We start from the raw sequence: 27564 nt of genomic DNA on the forward strand, positions 1-27564 counted from the left end.
TGAGTTAATTGCAAAATGAAAGCTTTGCTATTTGAAACCAAGGCAGCTGTAAAATCAGTTGTGGTGCAGCCATGCTGTTTGACAGATATTTATTGTTATTTATTTGCCTGTATTAATTTTCCTCTTGTTGCTTTTTGACCATAAAGATTAATGGCTTCTATCTTCATGAAAGTAGATTTCCTTTATCTGGGAGAAATCGATTAAATTCTCAAGTACTTCTGTGTCAAAACCTGAGTTACATATTAATTTTTTCTTTTAATTTAGTTGTCACCTAAGTGAGCTTCCTTTGTGTTTATGGGGAATTTAACTCCAGGAGACATTCTCAGAGCACCTCATCAAAGCAAGTAGTATCACTAATTTGTTGGAAGATTTTTTCCTCCTAGGGACATTTTGTAATATCTTCTGAGGGAAAGCTGACTTTTTAACCTTGATATTTTAGCCTGTAATCAGGAACTGCACAAACTTTGATCTGTTGCTTCCTTTATAAACACATAGCATGGGTATATGTCCAGAGATAAATAAATAAATACACAGTTTTTATAGGTACAAGATGCTTTACATCTGATGTCTCAGTGGCAAAGCAGCAGATTCAAATAGTGTATTTATTGAGGTAAAGACTATCTGAGTAAGCCACCCCAAAGCTCAACCACAATTCTTACTCAAGCTCTTGTCTGCTTTTTCTCTCGGGTTTTAATTAGTAAATTATCAGACAGGATTGAAATACCTTTTGAAGTGTGGGTTTGAGACAGCTGCTGGTGTTAAATTTGTTATACACGCACTTCCTAAGGCATTTGGAACTCAAATTCAGATTAATTTAAGTTGTAACTCCTAGGGAGAGCTGTGATTCCTTGAAGTCTTGAGAACCATGATACACAGCAACAGTGTTGCAGAGAAGCTTTACATCTTTTAAGAATAAACCCAAAATAAGTCCCATTATTGCAGTCTAACATATACTGTAAGATAGCTTATCTAACAGTTATTTTGCAATTAATTTTTTACCCAAAGCAGGATTTTGAAGCTGCACTGGAAAAATGAGCCATTTTCCATACCAGAGTTGTTTAGAAATGTGTGGGTGTCACATTTTTTAACATTTGGCTAATACCTCAGCTCCTCTACCTTAGTGCTGTGCTGTCATTACTACAAAGAATCAGCTCTGTTCTTAGTGCCCTGTACACAGGGAATATACAATGGAAACTACACTCATTTTAATATAATCTTTATAACTTTTGGGTTCATCAGAGGCGTCTTGGTTTGGAAGACAGGTGTCTGCTAAGGAAGGCAGGAGCCTCCCCTGAAATGGAAAAATGTAGACCGCTTCTCTCCAAATTGTTATAAATTTGAAATTAAGGGGGGCTCTCAGGCAAAAATATGGGAGCAGGAATAACAGTTCTTTATTAGGGAAGAGAATAAAAAGATAAAATAAACAATGCAGTGAACCAAAACAACACTGACAGAGTCAGAATACAACCTGACACCCTTTTAGTCAGGGTGTTGGCAGCAGTGCAATTGGAATTGTGGCTGCAGTCCTCCTGGAGTGTCAGGTGTGGTTCTGCTGGAGCAGTGATCCTGTAAAAAAAGGGCTGTAGTCTTCCTGCAGTGGAAGAGGGAGCTGTTCCTCTGGGAAATCCAGTGAAGGAAAAGCCATGCTGATGTTCCAGAAACTCAGATTATATCCAGGTAGGAATGCTTGGCTCCTCCCTCTGGGCAGAGCATCTCACAATGGGATGTTCTAGTTCTTATCAGTCACGCAGTGACATTCAATGACCCATTATCAGCAGATGCCTCCCCTGAGAGAGGATTGGTTGTGGAAGAGATAAGGAAAGCTGCCCACTTAACAGAAGACAACAACAAGATGGGAAATGGAATACATCTTTCTTCTCAATCTGGGACAAGAGCATATTAAAATGAAATGCTTGGAGAAGGGGGAAGCAAGGAGTCTCAATGAGCCCATGTGACTGGGAGGCTTCCTAAGATGCCCTCAAACTCCTCTTTTTTCTCAAATCCTCCAAACAATCTATATGCTGTGAACACTTGTAAGACCCTCTGTAACTGTTCTACCTTCTCATGGATTTCTAGAGCCCTTCCTTTCCCTTTTTTTCCCTGGGACAGGTTCTCCTTTCTCTTCAATGTAGATGTGTTTCAGGGATGGTTGGGTAGCCTGAACCTCCATCCTCTGTTTTTGTCATTTTGCTTCTTTGATGGAATTCTCATCAAGGGTATGCAGGTAACTTCTAATCACAGGGAAACAGTGTTGCCAACTGTAATAATTGTACTGTGAGGCTCACAGTACTTGACTTCTTTTCTGGTCTATTTTTCAGAGTCATTGTATGTGGGGGAAAAAACACCACCTAAAATTTCACTTTAAAAAATTACAAATTTCTGGCTTTTGTGATTTCAGAGAAACTATATCTAAATGTTAAAAATCAGAATGGCAATACCCAAAAATTGTGTTCTGCTTAAATAAAAAAATATATTCATGATTTTGAATTCTTGGGGTTGGTAATACTGGAGAACCTTTGTTCACTGAGAGCAAGGACTCAGGGAGCTCTTTGACCTCTGTTCCATCTCCTGTCTTGGGGAAGAAACGGTTGGCAAAGCACAAGAGTCTGACTGAGTATGTAGGGTAGATGTGCCTGTGCATGAGTACCTGTCATTTCATTAGAAATAATTGTATTTTACCAAAACCCCTGAAATTTGCATTCATGGTCTTACAGAATAGATTCAAGCCTTTTGGTCAGGATAAAATTATTTCTTCACTTTACTTTGCAGCTTTTTATATGCTGTCTGTGGGGATCATTCCATCCAGCTAAAATTGTGATTAAGAGCTTTGAAATTCCTAAGAATTTGTCTTGGGTAAATGAAGCCCAGACTGATAGGCATCGGCCAATCTGGAAATACTCTGTGCTAACCACTTACTTTCCTTTATGATGTCTGAAAATGAAAATGAAACTGTCTGCCCATGGCCCTAGAAACAGGCCCTAATCATGGACTGAGCATAAGATGAAACCCTGAAGGGAAATGTCAAGAGCCTAAAATTCTCTTTGAAGGAAATGCTGAGCTTTTATCTATACCTGATAATTGATAAGAGGCTGGCAGTAAGCCAAGTGAGTGAACACACTAAAAGGTCAAGAGTTGTTCTTGATTCTCAGCAATTGTTTTCATTTGTTACAATCTAGTGTTTCCAAAAGAAAGCACATTTTGAACGTGATGGAAAGGTTGGTTTGGGTTCTTTTTGTGCCTGTCATTATTGTGTTACCTGAAGGCACAGGGGAAGGTGATGTGGAGGTTTTGTGACAACAGGGCTTCCCACCAAGTCAGCATTCAGTGGGCTCAAGCCAGCAAATAGATGTGTGGAGTGGCTCAGACGATTGTGTTAGTGCCACCTTCCAAGGCACTGTTGGATGAGAAATTTTGGTCAGAATGGAACAGAGATTATTGATGTAGGGTTTCTGAAAAAGTCAGCATGGTAATAGATGGGATTGTGGGGAACTTGACTTCAGAGTTTGATGTCCTGGGAATTGGATGTAGGTGGATGAGCATTGTTCTCACCAGAGGTTGGTTGTACCTTAATTCTCCTGAATTTTTCCCATTTAACCAAGTATCTCTCAGTAGACATCACTGTCATGAGTTGTTGCTTTTTTTTTAACTTGTTTTTGTGTGCCTGAGAGCTGTGTACTGGTTGTTCTCATATCTATTTGACAGAAAGAATGCTGCTGACAGTTGTGCTGCTGTAGGGATATAGAAATACATGAACCTTCTTCAAAGAAGGGCTCACAGAGCCAAAGCAAGATGCTCATCAAGGAGAATAGTCCCACTGAGATTTTAGTTGGGTAATTCAGCATTCACAGCACTTGGCTGAAAATTCTAACACATCTCAGGTTCTGAATTCATTGTGTACAAGGTGTTTAAGTGTGTGTCTGTGTAATGCATTTCCAGCCTTAGCTCTGTTATTAACCTTACTTTTGTGTATTTTTTCCAAACAGATGCCAGAGGAGCAGGCATTCTGTGTATTTGTGAAAATAATGTATGACTATGGCTTGAGGGACCTCTACAGAAATAACTTTGAAGATCTCCATTGCAAATTTTTCCAACTGGAGAAGTTAATGCAGGTGGGGCCAGAGTAACAAATTCTCCTTCTATTTGTTTCATAAATGGAAATACTGTCATGAAGAAGAAATTAATGCTTTGCTTCCAAAAGCTATTGGACAATAAAACCCCCTCTCCTTTTAGAGGTGGGATAAAGCAAATTTTAATAGCTGAATTCAAACATCTTGAGTCAGATTTGTTTCTAGTTTCTTTTGTCTCTGATACACCACTTCTGCAGCTAATCTTTGTATCTAAGCAGAGCAGGTATTTGCGTTTTCCTCCCCTCTCTGTTTGCTCCCTCTCTGTTTCTGATGTTGCTTAGGGAGAATGTCTCTGTGCTTTTGAGGCCAGTGTATCCTTTGGACTGCCTCCATCAGTGCCCTACTTTCCATGAATTATGTGGGTGTTAAGAGGTCAGGCAAATCAGGACATCCTGATGCTTATGAAATACCAATCAAGTGTGGACCACTGGGCAGGTTTTATTGTCTCTTCCAAGACTCTGCTCTTTTTTCAGCTGGAATTATTTCATCAAGCAGTTTAGCATAACTGAAGGGCTGCAAATGTTATACATTGTTGTTGTGACTAAAAAGGAATTCCTGACAGTTCATTAAGCCCTGCCCTTCTGTTGGCACAGTGAAAAGCTGCTTGCTGAAGTCAACTCTCACAGATAACCATAGGGTACCTCTGTGGGACATACTGAAAACAAACAAAACACACTATTGCTAATTTAATGGTATTTTTTCAGATGTCAAATTGTGCATATTTCATACTTGATGGAGTAGAATTGCATACTAATTAATGTGACACTTCAGCATATGGTCTTCTCAATATTCACTTATGTCCACACAGATTTTTAACAAACAAACCAGATTTTATTAACAAATATACTCTTAAAAAAAGTTACTTTATTAAGTGACTGTGTCATCACTGTTCAGTAGGATTTTCAGTGCTTATTTTGTGTTGCTTGTATGTGCTCCTAGTTAGAGAAATGGTCTGATGGAGTTGTGTGCTCTGTTGCTTTCAAGCTCTGCAAAGTGATCTGGTTCCTGTAGCCATTCTTTTTTGTGGCAGAAGCTTTTATAGCAAGACACAGCAAAGGAATGACTTAAAAATATACAGCATGACATAGATTTTACAACTGCTCTGCCTCTCAACTGTTGAAGATTCTGTAATTTCTCAGTATAGTCTCAGTATATTCTTTGATACTGTGATAGAATCCACTGTGGATATCTTACTAAAAACTGTAACAATGGGCACTGAAATTTATCAAGAAACATCTTCATTGCTCAAAAGAAGCCAGGCTTTCACTTTGTTGTGTATTTTGATATTTAGCAATCCTGGTCCTTACTAGAAATATGGATCAAGAGCTCAAATTAATGAATAATAGGGAAACATTTATTTTTTTCCTTTATTGCAGGAGCAGTTACCAGACTTGCACAGCCACTTCTCAGACCTCAATTTGGAAGCTCACATGTATGCATCCCAGTGGTTTCTCACTCTTTTTACTGCCAAGTTTCCACTCTGCATGGTCTTCCACATCATTGACTTACTACTTTGTGAGGTAAAAAAGTATTGAATCAGAAATTCCTTCCTCCACTCCATCAGTGTTTCTTCTTATTTTATTTCATTTTGTTGAAGTCCTTAGCTGCTTCATTATAAAATGTGTGTATTCATGTACAAACCATGGTTATATGGAACAGTGAAACACTGGTTTGGTTTTAAAATTAGAACTGTGGATTGCCTCATTTTTTGCTGAGGGGTCTAATAAGGAATATCTGATGCACACACCTAGTTTTCATTTAATTTGTTAAATAATTATTCAGAGTTAGGAATTGTAATTTCTTGAAGACATCTAGTCAGGAAAGCTCTCCAAGTGGCTTGACTCAGAGTGCCCACAGACAGAAATAGTGATGCATGTTGGCCTGATATTAAACAGAGTGAGAAGGCCCAAACACAACTGAAGGAAGCTCCTTCCTTTTGGGTTTTTTTCCCTGCTGTTCCAACTAGGAATGCACTACTTCAGATACAAAATGATGTGTCTCTGTGCTGTAGATACAGCTACACTTTCTTTTAAAAGCCAGTCAGAATAGGTTGATAATCTAGAATATTTCTTTTGGTAAAATATCAGTCCTTCCTTCTGTAAATGGGAAGTCAGAGTGTCCCTTGCATTACACCTGCTTTTAAATCTGTCACTTATTTCCTCTCCAATTTCAAGGGGTCACAAACATGAAAATAAATAGATAAAATATTTGATAATTTTAAATGGTGAAGGCTTCACGAGTATGAAACACTGTTGACTCCAGTTCATTTTGTTAATTTTTATTGTGAAGTATTTTCTCTGAGAATCTTCAGGCTTGTTCCACATGCCTTGGTAGAATTTAGTCCTTGAGACTATTTCTTATTCTGCATATTGGTTCTCAGTTATCAAAGCAAGGTAGGGTAACATTGGCAATGTTTATCTCAGTGTGTCTGAAGCAATTGGGGTGGGAAAGAAGGTGAAAATCCAAGGAGAAATAAGAGAGTGCAACGTTAAAGCATGCTAGGGAAAGGGAAACTTGTCAGTGTTTGTGGAGGGTGATCACACACAGCTAAAGGAGCCTCTTTTACTACAGCTAAAAATAAACCAGAAAGAGTAAGAAAATTTATTTCAAGTGAGATGATACATGCAGACATTTTGAGAAAGAGTGGGGCAGTGAGGAGACAATGTCCTGAGGCACCAGTGTGGGCTATCAGAAAAATGCTTCTCAGAGTAAGGAGTCAACCACTCTCAAGTAACAAGCAGGTCTGAGAATTTGTGGGAATGGCATAGATTAAAGTCATATTAAAATAAAAATCTAGTTGGCCCTCATTGTAGACAGCAAGTCATTTCTGTAGGCAGAGCCAGGAAAAAGCCATTCCTTGACAGAGGACTGAAGTGTGTCCAGTCACCCTCTAGAAGGAGTTATGCAGGAAATCAAAACATTTTTTTCTGCGTTAAATTGTTCCTTACTTTATCTCTGAACAACCAGCATGCTGGTAATTCTGGCAACTGGAAAGAGAAAAAACAGTGGCAGCTGCTAACACTGAAACATATTCTGCAGAAAAAAATCCCAAGAAAAGCAAGAAGCCTTTGAAGTGAATTGTCTTAAGTTTTTAAAAACAAGCTTCCAGCCTTTTCCTTAATTTGTCATAGATACAGATGAATTTTAAATACCCTTCAAGTTCCTGACTTGTGCTTTCTCCACATCCTTGTCCTGTCTGTGGTTACAAAATGTTGTTGCAGCTCTTATAGGAAAGAAAAAATTAGGGGAAGAAAACCTTTAAAACCATTGCTGCTAACTATTACTTTTAAGGGAGCCTCTCTGGTTGCCTTGAAAATATTTGAATTATGGGTGAACAATTTGTGTCTTGGAATAGCTGATCTCTAGAGGCCCCTTCCAACCCCAGCCATCCAGTGATTCCATGTCAAGCCAGAGATTTTTGTGTTGGCTTATATTTTTGATTGTGGCTGGAAGAGTGAAATTGATCCTTACAGATGCTCAGCTTTCAATCCAGAGAAGAGAAATACCTGTTGGAAGTGCTGTAATTTCCCAGCTAACCAGGGAGGCACATTTCCTTCCCCTGCCTGGACATGGAACAGGGGCACAAGCTGAGGATAGGACTCCTGGGCAGAAGCATCACGATGAAAAAGGAGCTAAAGTTACGATTTAAGTAATTAAGTTTTATGGAGGAATTTTTTAAATCCCATCAATGTGAGTGTCACTACAGTCAAGGTCTTCTCATCAATCTCACACGAAATACTGCTTCAGAGCAGTTTTATGTAAACTTGCACAAATTTGGGATTTGCCATGGCTTCTCTATGACTGAATTATTTTATTCTGTTGTCCTCTTAGCACCTTATTTTTTTTTTTTTTTTTAATTTTTAAGTTGTGACCAGGCTGAGAAGATGTAAATAAACCCTCCAAATTACTTCAATTTCCAGTGGTCTTAGAATATTACCTGAGTAGTTCTGGGGCAGAATCTGTCACCTATCCCCATGTAGAAATGAAATATACTGGAATTCTTTTTCTTCCCTGTGACAGAAGCTTGAAGAGAATTTTGGGCTTCAGGCAGGTACATCACCACAGTGCCGTGGTACATCTTATAAGGCTCAGCTGCTTGTAATAAAAACACAAACCTATTGATCCAGGTGAAAGTTTTAATGTGATTACAGCAAACTGTGTGGGTTGCAGCCTGGAGATCTTTCTACAAGGTTCCTTTTAGCTGCCTGTCGCAGCTGTTTCATTTGTCTTTTCCCCTTTGCCATTTCTGTTTGCGTTGAAGAACATTTTTGTTGATGAAAAGCAGAGTTGTATTTGGATTTGTCAGTCTAATCTGTCAATATGACGTGATGTTATTGAACACTTCGCAAGCCTGCTCTGTTTTGCTGTCTCTTTTTGTTCTATTTTAAATTATTTATTTAAAGTCATGCTCAGAAATAGCAATTCATCTAGGTAAAGCTCTTGTCACTCAGAGCTATCCTCAGTGCAATAGCTGCACCTCGGGTGTGCTACAGAATATCAAACAGTTGAGATTTCACTTCATTTTGTGTTTTAAACTATTCAATTTGAAATGAAAATATTTGTTGTAAAAACATTAAATAAATGACCTTCAGTAGGCATTTAGAAGAGTAAAACAACCCAAACCAGTTGGCAGATAATCTGTAAGCATTTTCAAAATTGCCATGGTTTTTTTTTCTGCTTAAAAAAGAAAATTTTTTAACATTTTGTGATATATACAAAACAAAAGGAGGTGCAGAGCTCAAGCTGTCATTCCATTAGTAGCTGAGAATTTTCAAACACTAAGGGTAACCTCCATTTTAGGTTGATCTAGCTATTTTTGTGTGCAATTTTGGGGAATAAAAAATACTTAAGGATAGTACTTCTCTCCTTTTAGGCAACGTGCAAAAACCTCTCCTGTACACTGCCCTTCCTGGGCTGGCACAGATAATTGTTTATTTTAGTGCTATAATACATAATTTGACTATGTAATTTGACTAAGCTGCCATTCTGACTGATTATGACTGGATACAAAGGGATGCAGCTGATTATCAGTTTTGAGTATGAAATTATTTAATGTTTACTAATATAGCTAATAGCAAAGAAGGGAAAGTGCTTTTCACAGAACCACAAAGAAGGGGGAATTGAAAGCTAGGATGCCATCACTCCTTTGCCTTTATTTATCAACTGTTGCTTTCAGAATATTGTGTAAAATATTTTTTATAATCGATTTTGAGAAATTGTCTGTTGTAACAAAGGCTGATAGGTGTATTTAAAAATAATTTAAAATGTGAACAACGCGGTGCTGCTAAGTGAACACTTCCTGATAGCTAAAATGTGGCATCACATTGTGGAGATTTTGTTATTGGGAGCACTCCTTCCTAATGAAGCATTGAAAATCAGAGCAGAATCACAAGTATTGGTGCTGAGGATTTGATTTGTGTCTTGTGTGTGTCTTGCTGGGGATGGATGTGCCAGGAAACACCGTCTGGTACCGCTCAGGGCTGGCCGGCACTGCGCTCGTGCTGACTGAGGAGGAGGGACCATAACAGCCTGCTATTTCTGATCTGTCACTGTCACAGTCTTCTGTGATGCCTTCAACAGAGTTGAGAAAGAACAGATTAACATTTCAATTTATTAAACTTCCTCAGGAATTGAGTCAAGAACAAGCCCACTTCCTCTGTAAATCTGCACTGAGATGAAATGTGAATTAAATAGAAGATTGTGCACAGTCGTTTATCTTTTGTGGATCTATAGGGAAAGAAAAATTGAACTTTTTGGACATACTTGTCTACGTTTGTTAGCCCTTACACTTACAAATATTATAAGAACTCTTACAAAACAGAAGAATGGACTTGCTAGAAATAAAATATGGTAACAGCATATTAAAAGCTGGGCTTAAATTCTAAGTCAGTATAGCTCTGTGCTGGAGCTGTCTGTGTTGTTTCAGTACTATTTACCAGAGTGAAGTCAATGTCACACATGTTACTTGGAAAAGGCCAGGAACTGTCTGTTTGTTTTCCTTTTAGGAATACAGGCAAATAAATGTTGGCATTTAGACCGTGTCCTTCCTCCTGCCCAATCCCTTTGCATCAGGCCTGCTGGAGAGCTGAGTCTTGCTGAAGTCCTTATCAGCCACTGCTCTTTCATGTAAAGAGACTGGAAAGTATTTCATTCCCAGACTGCTATAATTAGCTTGTAATTAATTTAGAAGAAGGAGAATAGGTTTTCTCAGACTCCAGATGGATGACTAGAATTTGAATGTGGATGTCCAGTGGTAATGCTGGTTTGCTGCATTCAATGATCCGTTGACGTGTCTACCATCATCATCATTTTTGTTGCAGAAGTGGGAGATCTGCAATAGAGACAACCTCAGGTTTACTAGACCCGGATGTTTGGCTTTGATGTAGTTAGATGAGTTATTGAATCCAAAGGAAAAGTAATTTTAGCATAATTCATGTGATGATCTACAGCTGTAATCTACTGGGGGGGTGGTTTCAGCACTAGAACAGAAATTAACATAGAAAGAAAGAAGGGTGTAGGATTTGTTTGTGTGCATGCTGCATGAGGAACTTCTTAAAGCTTTTGGATGTGTGTGTTAAAAACATTGTGATAATAATGATAAACAGTTATAAGTTCTTTTCAAAGTGAAGGTTACAAGTAGTATAAGGTGTTTGTATGTAAAATTCAGTCAACAGCAGAAATGCTGGAGGTGTGTAATACCATGGTCTTTATTGCCATGGGGACTGGGGACACAAAATGTTCTAACAGAATTTATAATAATTCAGGCTTGGACCAAGGAGAAGAGTGTTTTAATAGAGAAGGGAATCGGAGAGGTTCTACGAGAGGGTTTAGCATAACCCTTGACTCAAGGATGTCCAGCTGTTCCTGTGAGCATCCATAATTTATGTATCTTCCAGTCATGGCTGCTGCTTGTTCATCCCCAAAATAACAAGGCTGATGATAAATGCTCAGCATGAGCAAAGGAAAAAGAGTCTCACAACAGTCTGCAATCCAAGATAACTTATGAGAACAGAAGGTACCTTTTGGGTGATGTTGATAAATTTTATGGTACTAAATGTTAAGGCTGCTCTTAGAAATGTTCTAAGATCTGGGTGACAAAGGAGGAGTGACTGGTTTGAATGACCTCGTTGGGGCCTTAGAGGGGTGACACATCTAATGCCATGTTCACACTATGTCTCTGAATTACTTTCCCCATTGCTCTTGGAATATTTTAGCCACCTGCTAGTTGATGTTCACTTGGTTGTTTTTTCTAGGAATACAGTAAATTTCCATAATGCTTACTTAACACTAGTGCCATCTGCTGTATTGGAATAGCAGCATATCCTAAACAGTCTTGGCAAGCTTCAAAAACACTTTAGAAATAACTGAAGGAAAGTATCATAAATGAGAGAGTGATATTCCATGAGCAAATCCAGGAAGCTGAGCTAATTTGGGAAGTGTTTTTAAAGAAGAGGGTACTGCAGTCTGCCTGTGCTGAAACACTTTCCATTGCTTTGTGCTTGGAATCTGAGGCTGTTACGAATTTTCTGAATATGTAAAATCAAAATGTGACCTTTGCATTTGACTCATCACTGGAAAGGGAAGACCAATGTCAGGGCTCAGAGAGGCGAGGGGCAGGGCTGGGTCGTGGCAGGGAAGGGGAGAGGATGAGGAATAACACTGGGAACAAGATCAGAGGGAGTGCAGGGGGTAGATGTTCATTTAGTATGGGCATGGATTTTTCTTTGTGTGTGTGAGCACAGGTAGAGGGGGAACGAGGCACAGCTCTCTGTCAAGAGATGTTCTGAAGCCCTCACCTTGTCTGCTCTCATAAAACCTGGGATCTGGAAGTTTCCTTCTCCTTGAGCACATCTAACAGCCATTCCCTCTTTCCATCCCAGAGCTGGAGGACCTGTGTTAAATAAAGAGATGAAACCTCTTTTTCTCTCCTTGTGTGTGATAACACCCATGGTGCCCAGTGTGGATTTAGGCCCCCTTCTTTGTCCCTGGATTAATCAGATTTGGAAAAAGGGACACAAATGTCTAAAAGCCCAACAATTTAAAGCTTTGCAAACCAGAAAAGTAGAGTTGGTGTATGGCTTGGTTGACAAATGCTGCTAGCCCATAAGCAGCTGCTGGTGAATTAGGAATGTATCACTGCAGAAATACCTCATGCAAGGGAGCAGTTTGATATGTGGAAAAGACTTAAAATTTTGTGGCTGTAATTTTTATTCTTTGCAAACAGTCACAGAAGGTGGAGAGGAAAAAATTGTTAATCTTACAACAGCCTCTACCTTCATTCACCCACAGCAACATTTCAGCAGCAAATGACATGAAAACCACCCAAAACATGCAAATATTCACTTCTAAATCCCATTTATTTCTATTAAAAGCAACCAACCAAGCAAAATTTCATGTGAAATCATACTATTACAGGTTCATGGTTGCCTGGTATTTCTTGTGTGCTGTTTTATGCTGCAAAATACAAGAAAGTGACACAAAACAATACAGAATTCCCTCGTGCTGTTTCTGCCATCTCCCTGGTGCCTGCTTCTCTAATAGTTCAATCAACTGGCTTTAATTGGCTGTGTGTATTTTTAATGGAATTGTAGATCAGGGGGGAGATTTCTGTGTTTGCTCCTTCCCTGTGTGGTAGCATTTCAGGCAATGTATATGGAGTCACTGGAGGAAGCCCAGTCTGAGAACTCCACTGTGCTCACACGTTAGCAGTGTGAATTGTAATTTGTAATTTGTTTTTTGTTTGAGCTTTTCCTGTATCTGTTGTCTACACAAAACCTGCTAATTCATGTTGTGCCTTATTTGAACAGGAGTTTTAACCATTTTTTCCTTTTGTCATCTCGTCATTGAGCTGGAATAAATGTGCAAGCCACACAAACAGCCTAAAAGATGTTAATTAAAGTGCATGCCCCTGCAGAGCATGTTCCAAGGGTGCCCTGCTTACAAAGGGAACTTGGAGCTTCAGACCATATATTCATCTTGTCAACAAAACAAAGACGTTTATGACATTCCTAAAGTTTATTGTGTGTTCTCAACATATAAGAGTTGCCAAGTAATTGTTTTGCTGGAACCCATCCAAAACATAAATAGAATTTTAATTCTCCTTTAGAGTCTGTAACCCCAATTACCCTCTGCAGCTCCCTTGAAAAACTGTGCAACTGAACACATAATTATGAAACACTTTGGAATTATGAAGCAATGCCAAGTTAACTTCTGTTGAATAGCTAGTCTCCCTTTAAAGAAAGGAAAATTCAGTTATTAGAAAGCTGGAAGAAGTTCATGTCATGTGGGGCTTGAGACTTCTCAGCCCTTAAGGAGCTGCGTATTTGACTCTTGAATCTGTCTTTTTACCTGGTGCTGAACTTTAGAAATATTTTATCAGTACCTTCACGGTTTCCTTTTACATGTCATGCATATCTAGGGGGAAAAACACAGATAAGGATATTGATGATGAATTAAATTTCATTTTTAAAAAAAAAAAGATACTCACTTCCTTTTGTTGGTGAAGATGGTGCCAAGGGTATTACTGTGTAACCAGAGGGAGCTCTGTCAGTGGGTCTGGGTTGGAGAGGGAGAGATGCTAATACTGATTATAGCTTGTTTTCTCTTGAGGCTTCTACCATTAAACAGAAGCTTTAAAACAGGCGAGAAATTCTAAAGTCATCCCCAGTGCAAATGTTGTCCAGATACACACAACTAAATTGTTTATCCTCACTCAGCTCTGTGCTTGGCTGTTGAATTTTGCTCATAACAAATATTGCTTTGCTGCCCCTTGACTTCCTTTTTTCTGGCCTCTGGCTAGATTTGCTGGGTCAGATGAATAAATCTGCCTCCTCCCTTCAGCAGGAAGCCACAGGCAGCCTTTCTGTCACAGAGGTCTCACTGAATGCAAACTGGGTCCCATAGAATAGCATCTTTACCAGTCTCAGTTTGTTCTTTGTTCCCAGCCTAATTTTCAAGCCTTTTCAAAAGTAATTTTGTTTCAGAGTGCAGAGGGACTCAAAGGGAGGGCTCCTCAAAGAGGCTCTATCTGCAGAAGGAGTCTTGGCTTTGGAGGGAGTTAAGGAACTGGGAAAATCTCTCACTAGCCTAGAGTTAACATCTTAAGATTTCCATTTACTTTCAGCCAGTCTGAATTTCAGTGCACATGAGTAATTTCATTTTTTACAGTCTCATGAGAGAGTTTCACTGGTTTGCCCATGAGAACATTACCTCCAGTGGTGGCTGGAAATTACAGGGTTTTTGACATGCAGTTCAAAGAAGCAGATGTTTCTATGAATCACAATCTTTATTAATTCAGTGGGGACTTCCTGGATGGTGAATGTTCATCCCAGTACCAGTAGGTATTAAGGGCTCTTCTGCTAAATTATGTTTTTTCTTCTGGAGTAAGTGCTCCTGTAAAGCAGAGCTTGTCTGTAAAGCAGAGGATGGTCAGTGTGGCAGTCAGCAGGAGCTCTAAGGGGGTTGAATTATGGTACAAACTCCAACATTCTCCCCTTCCCTTCCCTTCCCTTCCCTTCCCTTCCCTTCCCTTCCCTTCCCTTCCCTTCCCTTCCCTTCCCTTCCCTTCCCTTCCCTTCCCTTCCCTTCCCTTCCCTTCCCTTCCCTTCCCTTCCCTTCCCTTCCCTTCCCTTCCCTTCCCTTCCCTTCCCTTCCCTTCCCTTCCCTTCCCTTCCCTTCCCTTCCCTTCCCTTCCCTTCCCTTCCCTTCCCTTCCCTTCCCTTCCCTTCCCTTCCCTTCCCTTCCCTTCCCTTCCCTTCCCCTTTCATTTCTCTGACTTGGGCTTGTTCCTTCTCCAAAACTCCTGAGTTTCATGAGCTCTCTTAAAGTTCTCTTTAAAGCCTCTGCACAAGCTTCAGAGGGTCCTTAAATAACACCTGATTCTGTGATAGGACATGAGGACAAGCCCCTCACCATTCCTGTGCTGTTACAAGTTCTTGTTTATAAGTGTGTTATTTTACTTTTGACTGTTCTGTATTTTAAAAAGTGTTAAGGAAATTCTGAACAACTTCTACACAGGCAAATCTTTTAAAGCTCAAGATGAGATCTGCATGGTATTATAGTGTCTTGGTTTGAAAGAGGCAGTGACCATTCCAGACACAAAACAAAAACAAACAAAAAAGTCCACCCCAGATATGGGCTAAAAATCATCCCCAAGACATACAGCATTTATTTCAAAATGCCTAGTTAAGCATATGACCTTTGGTTTTATAAAGTAATTACCAAAAGCTCATTTCATATGGGCTCCCTTCTCTTTCCCCCTCATGGATGATTTGTATGTACTTCCATGTTTCCATTATCACATTGCTGGAGGGATATTGCTAACAATGATTTATATGTCTGGTGCACTTTGGTATTTTTGGTCTTCTAAAATAGCTGAAGAAGCTTAAGCTGAAGCTTATAAATCACTGTGTGGTAAATTAAGTAAGGTTTTAAATAAGAGACTGTGGCAAAATGAGCTGAGCCTTCTTTTTCCTAATCATCATAATTAAACTTGGCTGTGGAAGAAGAGTCTTGCATTAATTAGGACAAATAACTGCAGCAGGCAGATCAGGGGATATTGAGTGTGTGGTTCAAACAGGGGGTGAGTTTTTTCCCTGCTTTGAAATCTGGAGCATCCACCTCCAGTCCAGCCAGCTGTTGGCTCTATTGGCCCTGCAAGTCCCCACTGGGCAGCAGGAAACTGCAGCAGTGCTGCCTCAGCCCAAAAATGCTGCACTGATTCAGGACTTCCCTCTGCCTTGGAGGAAGGAGGAGGCTGCAGGTGTTTTTCTGGTACTGAGAGTAGCAGAATGCTGCTCAGGACAGTTGGATAAGGATATTTTAAGTCCTTTCATGTTCTGATTTTAGGGTGCTTGAGCCTTGAGCAAGTTACCTCAAGTAACAGGAGCAGGTCTGTGAGCTGCCCCTTGCCTGGTGGGGCTTGAGAAAGAGATGGGGATTCTCAAGGCAGGTAGAAACCTAATTCTGCTGCAGTTGCTGTCCATGGGAAGAGTGATGGTATAAGAGGAGTACCAGGAGAGAGTTTTATTCATTTGAATTCAGGATCAGCGTTAGTTTCATCAGAAAACAATGTTTAGAAAATAAATGAGAACTGGTGTACATTTCTTTGTGCTTATGCCAGAAAATATACAGAGCACTAATTCGTCAGTAGTCCAACTATTAGACATAGTAGTCTTACTCATATCATAACAAAATCTGATCAGTTTGTTAAGAATAAAATGCAGTGTTTGTGATAGATTGTTGATATTCCTCTCATTTACAGAGAGTGCGTTTGTCAGTCCTCTCTGCTAGGAAGTAAAATTTGTGAATGGCATAACTGTGTAGAATTAACTGTTGACTTCAGATTAATATTTGAAATAAACCTGAAAGTACTATGAACTTAAATTACTACTGCTGGAACTCTGGTATTATCAATGTCATGACTGAAAGTCACAATTGGGCTTCTATTTTTCTACATTTCTCAATCAAAAAGAAGCACATAAAGCCAAACAACTAGAAATAATTGTTATCCTAATTGGAAAAAGGGTTTCCTAGTGATGAAGCAAGATTCAGTCCTGCTGCAATTGTGACCTCTAGTGGGAAAAACCAGGTTGTTGTCACTGATAATACAGTGAACTGCAAAGTAATTCAGTGTTGCAATATTCATTATGTCTGATGTTGCAGCATTTCCAGGACTCATTAATGGTACAATCCCTTCAAGGCACCCTACTATCTACGTTCAAAATACAATTTATTCCCAAGAAGGCTTCTGTAAAGTCCCAGCATGTTTTTATAAAAGCTGATTTTTATAGACACATGGTCTCAGGCTTTCAGGAAGAGGATTGGAAACACATTCAATTGCAGAAGCAGAAATTGCTTGGAGAACGTTTCCTTGTCACAAGTCTTGTTGTTATCCCACAACAATAAAATATAATTGCAGCATTACTTGTGTGCAAATCTGTTGAGATGTTTCTAGATACCAGCTCTGGGAGCCATTGTTAGAAAATATTTATCATGCCATTAAACAAGGCAAGAAGATTTGGAAAATATAATTGAGGAAAACAGTCTGAACACAAAGTACATGGTACAGCAAACAAGAACTGCATATGGTATTTTTCATATTTGGATGAAGACAAATTTGTTTATAAGCTTAAATTATCAACATATGTAGGCTGCAGACTTCCTTTAATCTTCAAATAAATGCCTGTTATCCCTGTATTTCTCACTGAATGCATTTCTCTACATTTGTATTTCCAGCTTTTGCAAACCAGCAAGCAACTACTGGACACAAACAGCAGCTTGTTTAGCTTTGAAATAGTTTTGACTTTTGGCTAAACACAGAAAAAAAAGATGTCCTGTGTACCTGTGGGGTTGTCTTTGTTATATTTCGGCGTTTTTTTACAGTTTGAGTATGCAAGATTGTACCTGATAAATCATAGCTAAGCTTGTTTCTTGACAAAAATCTATCACCTAGAATATTTATTGCATTTTGCTGATGCCAATATCCTGCACTGTTCAAGAAAGCCAGCATTGCCAGGCATTGAAACAGAAGCAGGGACAGCCTGGCACATCCACAGCACCTGAGTCACTGAAGTTTCCCAAAGCCCCAAAGAGCTGAGATCTTCCCCATAGTGGGAGTTTGGAAAGTGCCTTGGGGCTTCAATGAGGACCTTCCAAGTGTAGCAGGAAAAAGGAAGTGTTCCCAGGGACTTACAGCATTGAGTTTTGATGCCACATAATGGGAAATATGAAAAGAGGTTTGTATGCTGGGACTGATTGAAGTCTCTTTCTTCTTATTTTCAGGGTATGAACATAATCTTCCATGTGGCTTTGGCTCTTTTAAAGGTAAGTAATTTATTTAAAAATTGTTTTGTTCTTTTAAATTAAAAAAAATACTGATTATCTTAATATCATGTCTAAAGGAACAATAATAATGGGACCTCTGCAGAAGTGAATGAAGGAGAAATATCCATTTGGGTAGAGGTGTCTTCAAAATTGTACTTACGATAGATATGTTGTTATTAAATTTAATAATATCATAAAACTTGTGAAACAAGGGATGCAGTCTAAAGATTTAAATATCTCATGTAATTACTGTTAAGAAAATAATTCAGATTCATTTCACAGCGTATCTATTTTGTGTCTGGGTTCTTTTGTATAAAATGTGATTGACTGGTATCAAATGTATTTGTGACACTGAGAGAGGAACAGAAATCTTCACTGATATGGAGAACTTCTGTCTTTGGCCACAAAGACATAAAATATTTCCCTAACCAAGTAAACCTGCAGGTAAAGCACTGGGTGCAGTGAGATGAGCTCTGAGTTAACTTACACTGACCTCCACAAGTTGGCTCTGGTTCAAATCCAGCCCACATGCAAGCACATAGTATGGAATTTGAAATTCTGAAATTTGACAGGCTAGAACTACCTGTCACTCATACCATACCCAGCCCATAATGGGAATACAGACTGGAAGCACTGCACTGTTGCTGGTCCTCCACTGGGATTTCTTTGTCATTTTCCTAGAAAGAGCAAACAGCTGCTGATTGAGTTATTCAGCAATGAGTAATTCTCAGAGATTCAGCTTCTATGGCACAAAATCCTATGGCAGAAGTGCTCCACACCAGGAATATACCTCCATGTGCTGTTTGAAATTTTCAAACATGTATATTTTCAGAGAACCACAGCATCTCTTGAGGTGGGAGGGACCCAAAGGATCACACTGTGTCCAACTTGAGGGTAGGTGACTTCAGTGAAATACTGCAGTGTAGGCAGGAGATAGAAAATAACCTGTGTTTTACATAGCTGATGTGGAAAACGGGGTTGTGGCTCTCTACGTGAGTGCATGTATTTAATGAAGACTCCTGGAAACAGGAAATTGGTTTAATATATCTTTGCAGGCAAGTGCTCCTACACAAATCGAAATTTGTAAAAAGGAGGGAGAGAAATGTGTGCTCTTTTCTTCCTGTTTTATGTTTTATTTGCAACTGCGGGGGGTCGTTAATATTCCATTTTTCAAGGCATGGGGAAATCTGGTAGGTTATGGCATGCTAGTGAGGAAGGGAGAGGAAGAACCCAGCCCACACGCAGCAGGTTTGCTGCTGTCATGGTAGGAACACGTTCTGGGAAGAAGCAGAGGTACCAACTTAGGGATCTTAAAGCTAAAGAAGAAAAGGAAGAGTACTTGCACAGAGCTGCAGGTGGCTGACAGGGTTTTCAGGGAATGAGAACTGAGCTCAATTTAATTATGAATGATGGCTATGGGGCCACCTGCTTTACATTTCCTGCTGCTGTGAGAGGCAAGGGTTGAACCAAGGTTAGCAGCAGAACAAGTGTTTAGAAAATGTAACTTTGGAAGGAATTCATGGCTGTCATACAGCAAATAAGGAATTTGTTTCCTGCTGAATAATTAGCCCAGTTTCTTTTAACTACAAGTGTTCAGTCTTTTCATTTTATATATACCCATGACATGCTGCTTCTCCAGTTGAACGTTTCTATTTGGATATTCCAGAGGAAAATTCAATAATGTAATTTGTCACTCTTATTTCTAACTATTTTTTTTAAGTTTAAGAGTTGGGTTTAATTCTGCTTGTGGCAGTTACAGTTCTTGCATGTGTATGCTGTAGCAGCCTGTTCTAGCAGGAATAGACACTAAATAAATGGTAAGGGAGGTTTTATCCTGAGAAAGTATTTCTATAGTGCAGCCAAAGAAAGAAAATTGAAGTAAGAAAGATAAGATTCTAACTCAGAAACACCTAAGAGCACAGTTCCACAGTGGCATGGAGATGAACTGGTGCTTACATACAATTGAATTAGCATTCTAATTTGCTTTCAGCAAGAATTGCTCTTCTGTTAGGGAAGAAAATAGTTAAGAACTGAAGATTTTTCCTATTCAAATGTGTTCATCTCTCCTAATCATTAGGAGCAAACTGGTTTAGTGTGCTGCTCTGTTCAAGTTATAGGGCCTGAATATGCTGCAGAAAAACTGTTTTTAAAACTGTTTCAAAGCTCTTGTCTGTCTCTGATTCTGGAGTGAATGAAAACAACTCCCAACGATTTGTTCTTTTTTAAAACAGAGCAATTATTCTCTCATCCACAACCTCTTGGATTATTTTAAATTTGGATAAGGGAATCCTTCATAAGTGGAATACTGGAGCCTTTCTTCTGTAAATGCCATTTTCCTTGCTTCTAGTGAAGTGTGTGCATCCGAATCCCTCACTAAACAGCAATGGAAGAGAAGCTTTTATCTGGAACTCTCCTGCAGTCAAGGCTGTGTCTCTCAGTGCTCACAGGGAATGCTCTTAGTTTGGAAATGACAGTGCTACTTCTGTGACCAATTGCCTGAGACATTTTGGTGCAGTCATGCTCAGAAAATAAACATTTGAGACATGCAGGAATCCTTCCTCTTCCCTTCTCCCACATCCTGAGTAAGCCTGCAGCAATGAACAGCTGGAGGATTAAAGCTCTTTAGCTGTGAAAGCCATAGCTTGGGCATTAATCTGATTTCTTATCAAAGGAAAACATGGAGATCTGTTCTGTAGCATCCAAATGTTGTGCTCCACAGCCTGCTCAGGGTCCCCAGCTGGTGGCACTATCTCACACTGGGAGTCATTGACTTGCATCATGTAGGGACTGCATCTGAATTACCCTTCAGGATCCTGAGCTGCTGGAAATCCTAACTCCTCACTTCTCATTTTCTGAGCAGTGGAGAATGCAGTGAAACACTGGAATGTGAAGAGAATCCCAATGTGGAAAAAGACAGCATAAAAATCTGTGGTTTAAAACAACCCAAAACCCAGTATTGATAGTTTCATTTTAAAAATCCCAATTAATATTATTACTGAGAATGACAGAGGAAAATGCACCCTTCCAGTGCCAGCACACTTCCTAATTCCATGTGTCATCAGCTAGTTTGTTTCTTTGCTGGAAATTAAAAGCATTATATCCTCACGTATGCTAAAAAAAAAGAAATAAATTGTAAGCTTCTTTTCTGTTTTAGTATTTCATAGAGTCATAGAATGTCCTGAGCTGGAAGGGACCCCCAAGAACCATCAAAGTCCAACTCCTGGCCCTGCCCAGACACCCCAACAATCCCACCCTGTGCATCCCTGGGAGCGTTGTCCAAACCCTCCTGGAGCTCTGGCAGCCTCGGGGCCGTGCCCATTCCCTGGGGAGCCTGGGCAGTGCCAGCACCCTCTGGGGAAGAACCTTTCCCTGAGCTCCAGCCTGACCCTGCCCTGGCCCAGCTGCAGCTGTTCCCTCGGGGCCTGTCCCTGGTAACCCAAGGGATTTCACTGATTAATTCTTAAATCTTGTTTATGATCTTAGAACTTGGCAAAATTAGCTAAGGCAAACTTTATTTTGGCATTAGCAAACTGAGGCAAGAATTAAAATACATGATTTTGTAGAATTCAGGCTCTAGATTCACTACTGTTGTGGCTGCTAATTCCTTAAAAGGCAGGGAAGAGCATGTGGTACTGGAAATGTAAGAATGAACCAGAGCTTTAAAAATAGTGCATGTCCAAACCTTTAATTTTTAGAATTCATCTCCTCACAGAGTGTGTGATCCACAACACTTAAGCTCAACATTTGGCTTATTGAGTTTTAATCTGTGTGACTGTTAAAAATGTGTTGCTTAATGCTAGAGGAAGGAAGGTTTATAATACTGAAAAGAAAATGGGTAGAAAAGAGTGAGAAATGTTATTGTTACTGCTTGTGTTTTCCAGCCAGTGCTTTGTTACCTTACAGAGATTTTACTCTGGTCCCTATAATATCTTAAACCGAGTACTTTTCTACATCATTCCTTGAATTCTGGTCAAGGTGAGCAGCATTTCTAATGGGCTTGTGAGTTCTGACACTCCTCCTCTCTGCATGTGATCAGGAATGATATCTGAGTATTGCACAAACAGGAGAATTGTGTTTCTTGGTTATTTCTGCTGGCACCTTTCAGTCTCAAAGCCCTTTGTGTCAGTCAGTGTCCCAGACATCAGGGAGCACTATCCCACTTACAATGGCAGGGATGGCAGATGTAGATTCTAAAAGAAAATGTGTCAAAATTACCTTGGATAAGGAGAGTTATTTATTATCTTTATTTCATTCTGTATCTGGACTGAAAAGGACCTCCTGGGCTGAAGAACTGCCATTATGTGACACAGCATCTATTTCAGAACCTGCACCAGCAGCTTTCAGAATTGCTGCTGGAAGGCCATTTCTCTTAGTCCTGATTGGATTTATTACTGATCATTTTACCCTCAGCTACTCTTACATCAGCATTGTTCTTCAACTTAAACAGTTCCCTTCCAACACCACTCCCACTTGCTTTTATCACCTTGAAGTGTTTCTAGATACCATTCACATTGTTTATTAAATAACCCAGTATTCTCAGTGTTGTTGAACTCCAGTGCATCTTAGCGATTCTCTTCTGCATCACCTCCAGAGGTGACTGGATCTTAAACAGAGGTCACATCATGTTGTCTGTATTCATGTTGTATTTTCATATTTCTAAAGGATCTATTTGCTCTGATAACTCTGAGGACTGTCTTGTGCTCTTATGTTGGTGTGAAATATTATTCCTGACTAACCAAAGGGTTCAAAAAGAAGACTGACAGCAGAGAAAATGACATGAAATTTGTTGACCTGAATGTCTTTAGTAGCAGTGAACCCTGACTTAGATATTAATGACTCCTATTATATCATGTGTTGGTAATTTCTAGATGTTGGAAAGAGAAGATGGTGTTTTCAGGGTAACATACAGTTCTGACTGAAACAATTATTTTTATTATAATTGTTTTAATAATTATTATTTATCTAAATAAATTTTATAATTATTATTATTAATATAATTTAAATAGTGTCTATCTCATGTACCTAGCAAATGTTATCATTTGGGAAAATATTTTCTCCAAGTATGTAATTGAAGTGAATGAAAACATACAAATTGTTATTCCACACCAGACTTATACTGGCTTGTCGACCCCAGTGTCTCATTGCCAGCAGCAGATATGTGAGAAAGACTTCTAAGAACAGGACAACAAAACTCTTTTCTTTTGCCTCTGGCAATTTATGTCTTGAAAACTCTTGAGAAAAAAGTGCTTTCTCGTGTTTAATAATTCTGCATGGATTGTTATTTCGTGGCTTTTTTTTTTTGTTGGCTTTTTGAACACATGTGAGTAGCCCCAGAGATTTTCACAGTTTAATAATTATTTTGTTTGCTTTGGACCCTGTGACTTTCATGTGAGGTTCCTGTGTCAGGCAGGCATTTTGGACATTTGGTATCTCTTCACTTTCTCCACAACACTCAGGACTTTGTAAGTCTAGATTGTCACTATTGGACACAAAATGAGTATACAGAAGCTTGGTGAGTTTAAGAGAGAAAAAGAATTATTTTTATTTCTGACCTTGTAATATATAGAATTCTAAAAGTGATCGTGGATTGGAGGATGAAATTGCCACCTCTCCAACTACACTGGTTAAACTAACAGTTTATCAATTCTTTCTTCTTACAAAGAAGAATGTAAAACAATCAATATTTACAAGAACAGTGCGTGAGAACTCCAGTAGAAATATGTAAACATTATCAGAAGGCTAAAGAAGCTTTATGCGAACTTCAGAACTTTCAAAAGAACTATAAAAGAAAACTTAACACTTTTAAAAATTAGGACAACACTACATATCCCTCATCACTTTCTGCTTTCCAGGCTTAAAAATCAAAGTCTGTTCTTATCTCCTCATTTGGAGGCTTCTGATTCTCTCTAAATATTTTTCCATCTCTATTATCCCTTTTTTGAAAAGGGAGGATTAGCATGGTGAAGGATATCAGAGAAGAATCTCACATGAAGTTACATGAAGAATAATGGTGTTCTCTGGTTAGATCTCTGCTCTTTCCCTGGTAGTTCCCACCATTTGATGCAGTTTGTTGATCTCCACTGTGCACTGATCAGGTATTTTCATAGGAATCTCCACAGTGAGTCCCAAGATCCATTTCTGAGTAGCAATTGTCTATCATTTATGTGGAAAATTGATGCTGTTCTCCATATGCATCAGTTTAGATTTATGTACATTTACTTCCCTTGGCTGTTCTACTGCCCAGTCACTGAGTCTTTTATGGCCCTTCTGCAGTTCTTTATTGTAACCCCTGTCTTTAAATCCCTGAATAATTTGAGAGCACCTGCAGACACTGTCATCTCATCCTTCACCCTCTTCCCAAGCTGTTTAAGAACTAACCAGCATGGATCAGTGCTGGAACCTGCTGTGGAAATCAGCTGGTTTCATGTGTTCTCTCTGTATATAATGATCAAGATGTAGCCTTTGCTAAATCCAGATTACACAGCTGTAATTAGCCCCAAAGAACATAAAGGACATAATAATTTCTGGTAAGAGGTAAAGTTCTTACTGTGGCCATGATATCATTCATGTGGATTTTCAGAGCTGTTCTGGTGCTGATTGTCTTACCTTTTACAGGAGTAGACTTCAAATATAACTTTTTTCTTCCCATCTTAGTCTATTTGGTGTTTCAGAGTCAGTCATCTTTGCCACTAAAATACAGAGATTTAATATTTTAAAATACATAGATTTATAAAGGACTGCCTGTCAAGATCCTTGGTATCTTGGTACAGAATATAGATTATTTCAAGTAATATTCTATATGGTTTTGTTTACTATGAGACTATTTTGGCATGAATTTCTTCTGAGTTCAGCTGTGTAAGTCTGAGCAGCTCTGAACTGCATCAGATCTGTGTTGAGTAAGCAGGCATGTCATGGGTAGGAGGGCCAGAAACAGAATTTACCTGCACTTGAAGACCAGATAGTCCATGAGATGGAAGTCAAAGCACGAGTAATGTGTGTTCATCCTCAGACATCTTAGTTACTGCCTTAGTTATTGCCTTTTGGGTCATTTTTAGGCTTTAAATTCACTTCAGTCAGGCCCTTCTGAAGAATTTGGGACAGTAATCCAATAGCATACAGGAAGGAAAAATCACAATTCCTGGTGAGACATGGATAAAAATAAGATATGTGTTCAGTGAGGATATGGAAATAAATAAGAATGGTAGGAAGTATAAAAATCTGAATGATGGTTCACTGTTACACTGTGTGAAAGGAGTTGCTGAAAAGCATGGAACAATGGATTTCAGCTGATAAAATTAAGGAGGTTTTTTGGTCATGCCTTGGAAGTTTTCATATTTGAAACCTCTTGAAAAATTCCAGGCCTGATGTAAAAAATATAATGATGGTAGTAGACTACATCTCTTGGGAAAGTAATCCTGCAGGTAATTTTCCTAATTCCTAAAAATTTGCACTTCATTTATAACCTGAATTCATCTGGTTTTCACCTCTAACTATTGGATCCCATTACAAATTTTTAGACTTCCAGACTTTATTTAATCATCAGTTAATTCCATTTTTCATCAGCCCAGACCTTAACCAAAATGAACCAAACCTGAATTTTTGTGAGGATCCGAGCTATTAGCTGATTAAAGTCTGACTCACACAATAAAGAATTAAAGGCTTTTGACACTGCTGGTGCTCTGAATTCCCCATCCTCTTGCCTGTTTAGCCCTTGGATCGCTGGTGACTGTGCCTGGTCAGTTCTGTAACTTCCCAGCACCCACACTTACAGAGCTCTTACTTCTTCCTTTTTAATGCTTTAAGCAAGGTTTTCATTCACACAGAGCTGTAGAACCTGATGTTTCTAGAATTTCACGCTTACCAGCATGTGTTTAAAATGTAATTCAGACATAGGCAAAGCTGCCTCCTTTCCTTTAAACCCTTTCCCTACAAACCTGCAGTCTGGTGTGTAACCTGTGGTGGGTTGGGCACCTGTGTGCAGAGTCACAGGCTGAAAAACAAACCTGAGTCTCTGGAACTGCGTGCAGATGGAGCCTGGAAAGAATGGGAGCGTTCTCATCCTGCCCACAGCCTTAAACTGGAATGAAAAGTGTGTTGGTTGTGGCTTCTTTGCTCTGAAGAGACTTGTGGCTCCTGTGCACAAGGCCCTCAGTGAACACCTTCATCTCAGCCTGGCAGAACTGCAGTGGCATTTGCAGATTTTCATCTGCAGAACACTGGTTTGCAACCTGGGGGATTTAAATCAGCTTGCAGAGCACCATCTGTGCTAGCAGCCTGTTCACTACTGCACATCTGCTGGGGCTTTAGCTGAGTCAATCCTGGATCATCATCCTTGGGGCCTCAGTGGCATCTTCTGGTGCCTTTCACCTCTGACTTCTGCTTTAATGCTTTTCCCAACTCCTTCATGTGTCACCTCAAGCCAACGACTTCAAATATCACTCCCTATCGCCCTATATATAAAAATACTGATTCTTTGTATAATTATACCTCAGTTCAATTTTCACTCGATGATTTCCATATTTTAGCGTCTCATTAACATGTTTATTATTTTAAATCAGTGACCCCATCCTACAGATATTTACTTTCTATTAGCATTTGAAGGAAGTATGTTTTTTCTTGATATGTTAGGAAAATGATTTGTAGAGTTTAAATACACAGTTACAGAAGTGTTTGCCATTTATGTGGTTTAGAGCTTCTCGCAATATTTGAAATTACGACCTTTATGTTAGAAATGTGGAATATTTCTGTCTGTTGAAATTGGAAATGGGTGGTGTTGTTACATACCCCATTTTATGACGAGGCTAATCACAAACGAAGGAGCATAAAGACCTGCTTTCTGAAGGCAGAGCTGTGGGAGGGAGCAGTAGCTGCCGGGCTGCCTTAGCAGACGGAGAGGCACGCGGGCCGTGTCCTGCACAGGGACATGGCCGGGACACCGCCGGTGTGACATCCGTGCATTCTCCTCACCTGCGCGCAGCACTCTTCTAGAATCCGTTCAAACGCATGTGCTGACATCACTCCCTCTCTGCCCATCGCCTCCAGATTTAGAAACACCTCCCGGGAGCACAGCGCTGGCAGCGGTGGTGTTTTAGATGGTTGAGTTTCATCCAGCACGAGCTGTGCAGACGGGCTGTGCCTTCCCCGGCTCCCCGATAGCCTGGCCCCTCTCCGGTCGCCATTGGCGAGGGGAAGGGTGCCCTGCCCCACCTACAGCGAGTCTGTGTTTCATCATTCCGAAGCAGACTGTGTGTACAAGTCATTCTATCGGCTGGGAGGCCGATCCGTCCCCGCTACGGAGCGTAAATGTGCTGCAAGCCGGGACTGAACAGCCAAAGCCCAGCAGGGAACCGATGGAGGGGTGGGAGGGTGGGAGCCCTGCTGTCCGTGCTCACCATTGGTTTCTTATTACGGCATTCTCCCCCTGAGAGGCTCCCGGTGCCCAGGCACCCCTCCCTCCTCCTCCTCTTTCCCCTCCTCCTGCTCCCAGCCCCCCTTTCCCACCCGTTCGTGTCTGATGCTGAGCGAGCGCTGCTGTGGGAGCGGGCATTGCAATGAGCTCATCCTTTTCTCTGTGCAGCCTCAGGAGTGCCCGGGCTCCGCTGCCCTGCGTGCC

General features: G+C 39.9%; 1 protein-coding gene across 3 annotated transcripts in view; it reads left to right on the top strand.

Annotated features, from left to right (window-relative positions):
• RABGAP1L (RAB GTPase activating protein 1 like) overlaps nt 1–27564 on the top strand; it is a 231670-nt gene that overhangs the window by 134481 nt on the left and 69625 nt on the right. For 2 of the 3 annotated variants that reach the window (XM_053950357.1, XM_053950355.1), the window contains exons 16-18: nt 3984–4109; nt 5504–5647; nt 17910–17951. In XM_053950357.1, coding sequence (XP_053806332.1) covers nt 3984–4109; nt 5504–5647; nt 17910–17951 — 312 coding nt within the window. The remainder of the gene's footprint in view (nt 1–3983; nt 4110–5503; nt 5648–17909; nt 17952–27564) is intronic. The other variant, XM_053950356.1, reaches the window with a different exon arrangement.

This window comes from Vidua chalybeata, chromosome 9 (assembly GCF_026979565.1).
Source record: "Vidua chalybeata isolate OUT-0048 chromosome 9, bVidCha1 merged haplotype, whole genome shotgun sequence".
Classification (NCBI taxonomy): Eukaryota; Metazoa; Chordata; class Aves; order Passeriformes; family Viduidae; genus Vidua; species Vidua chalybeata.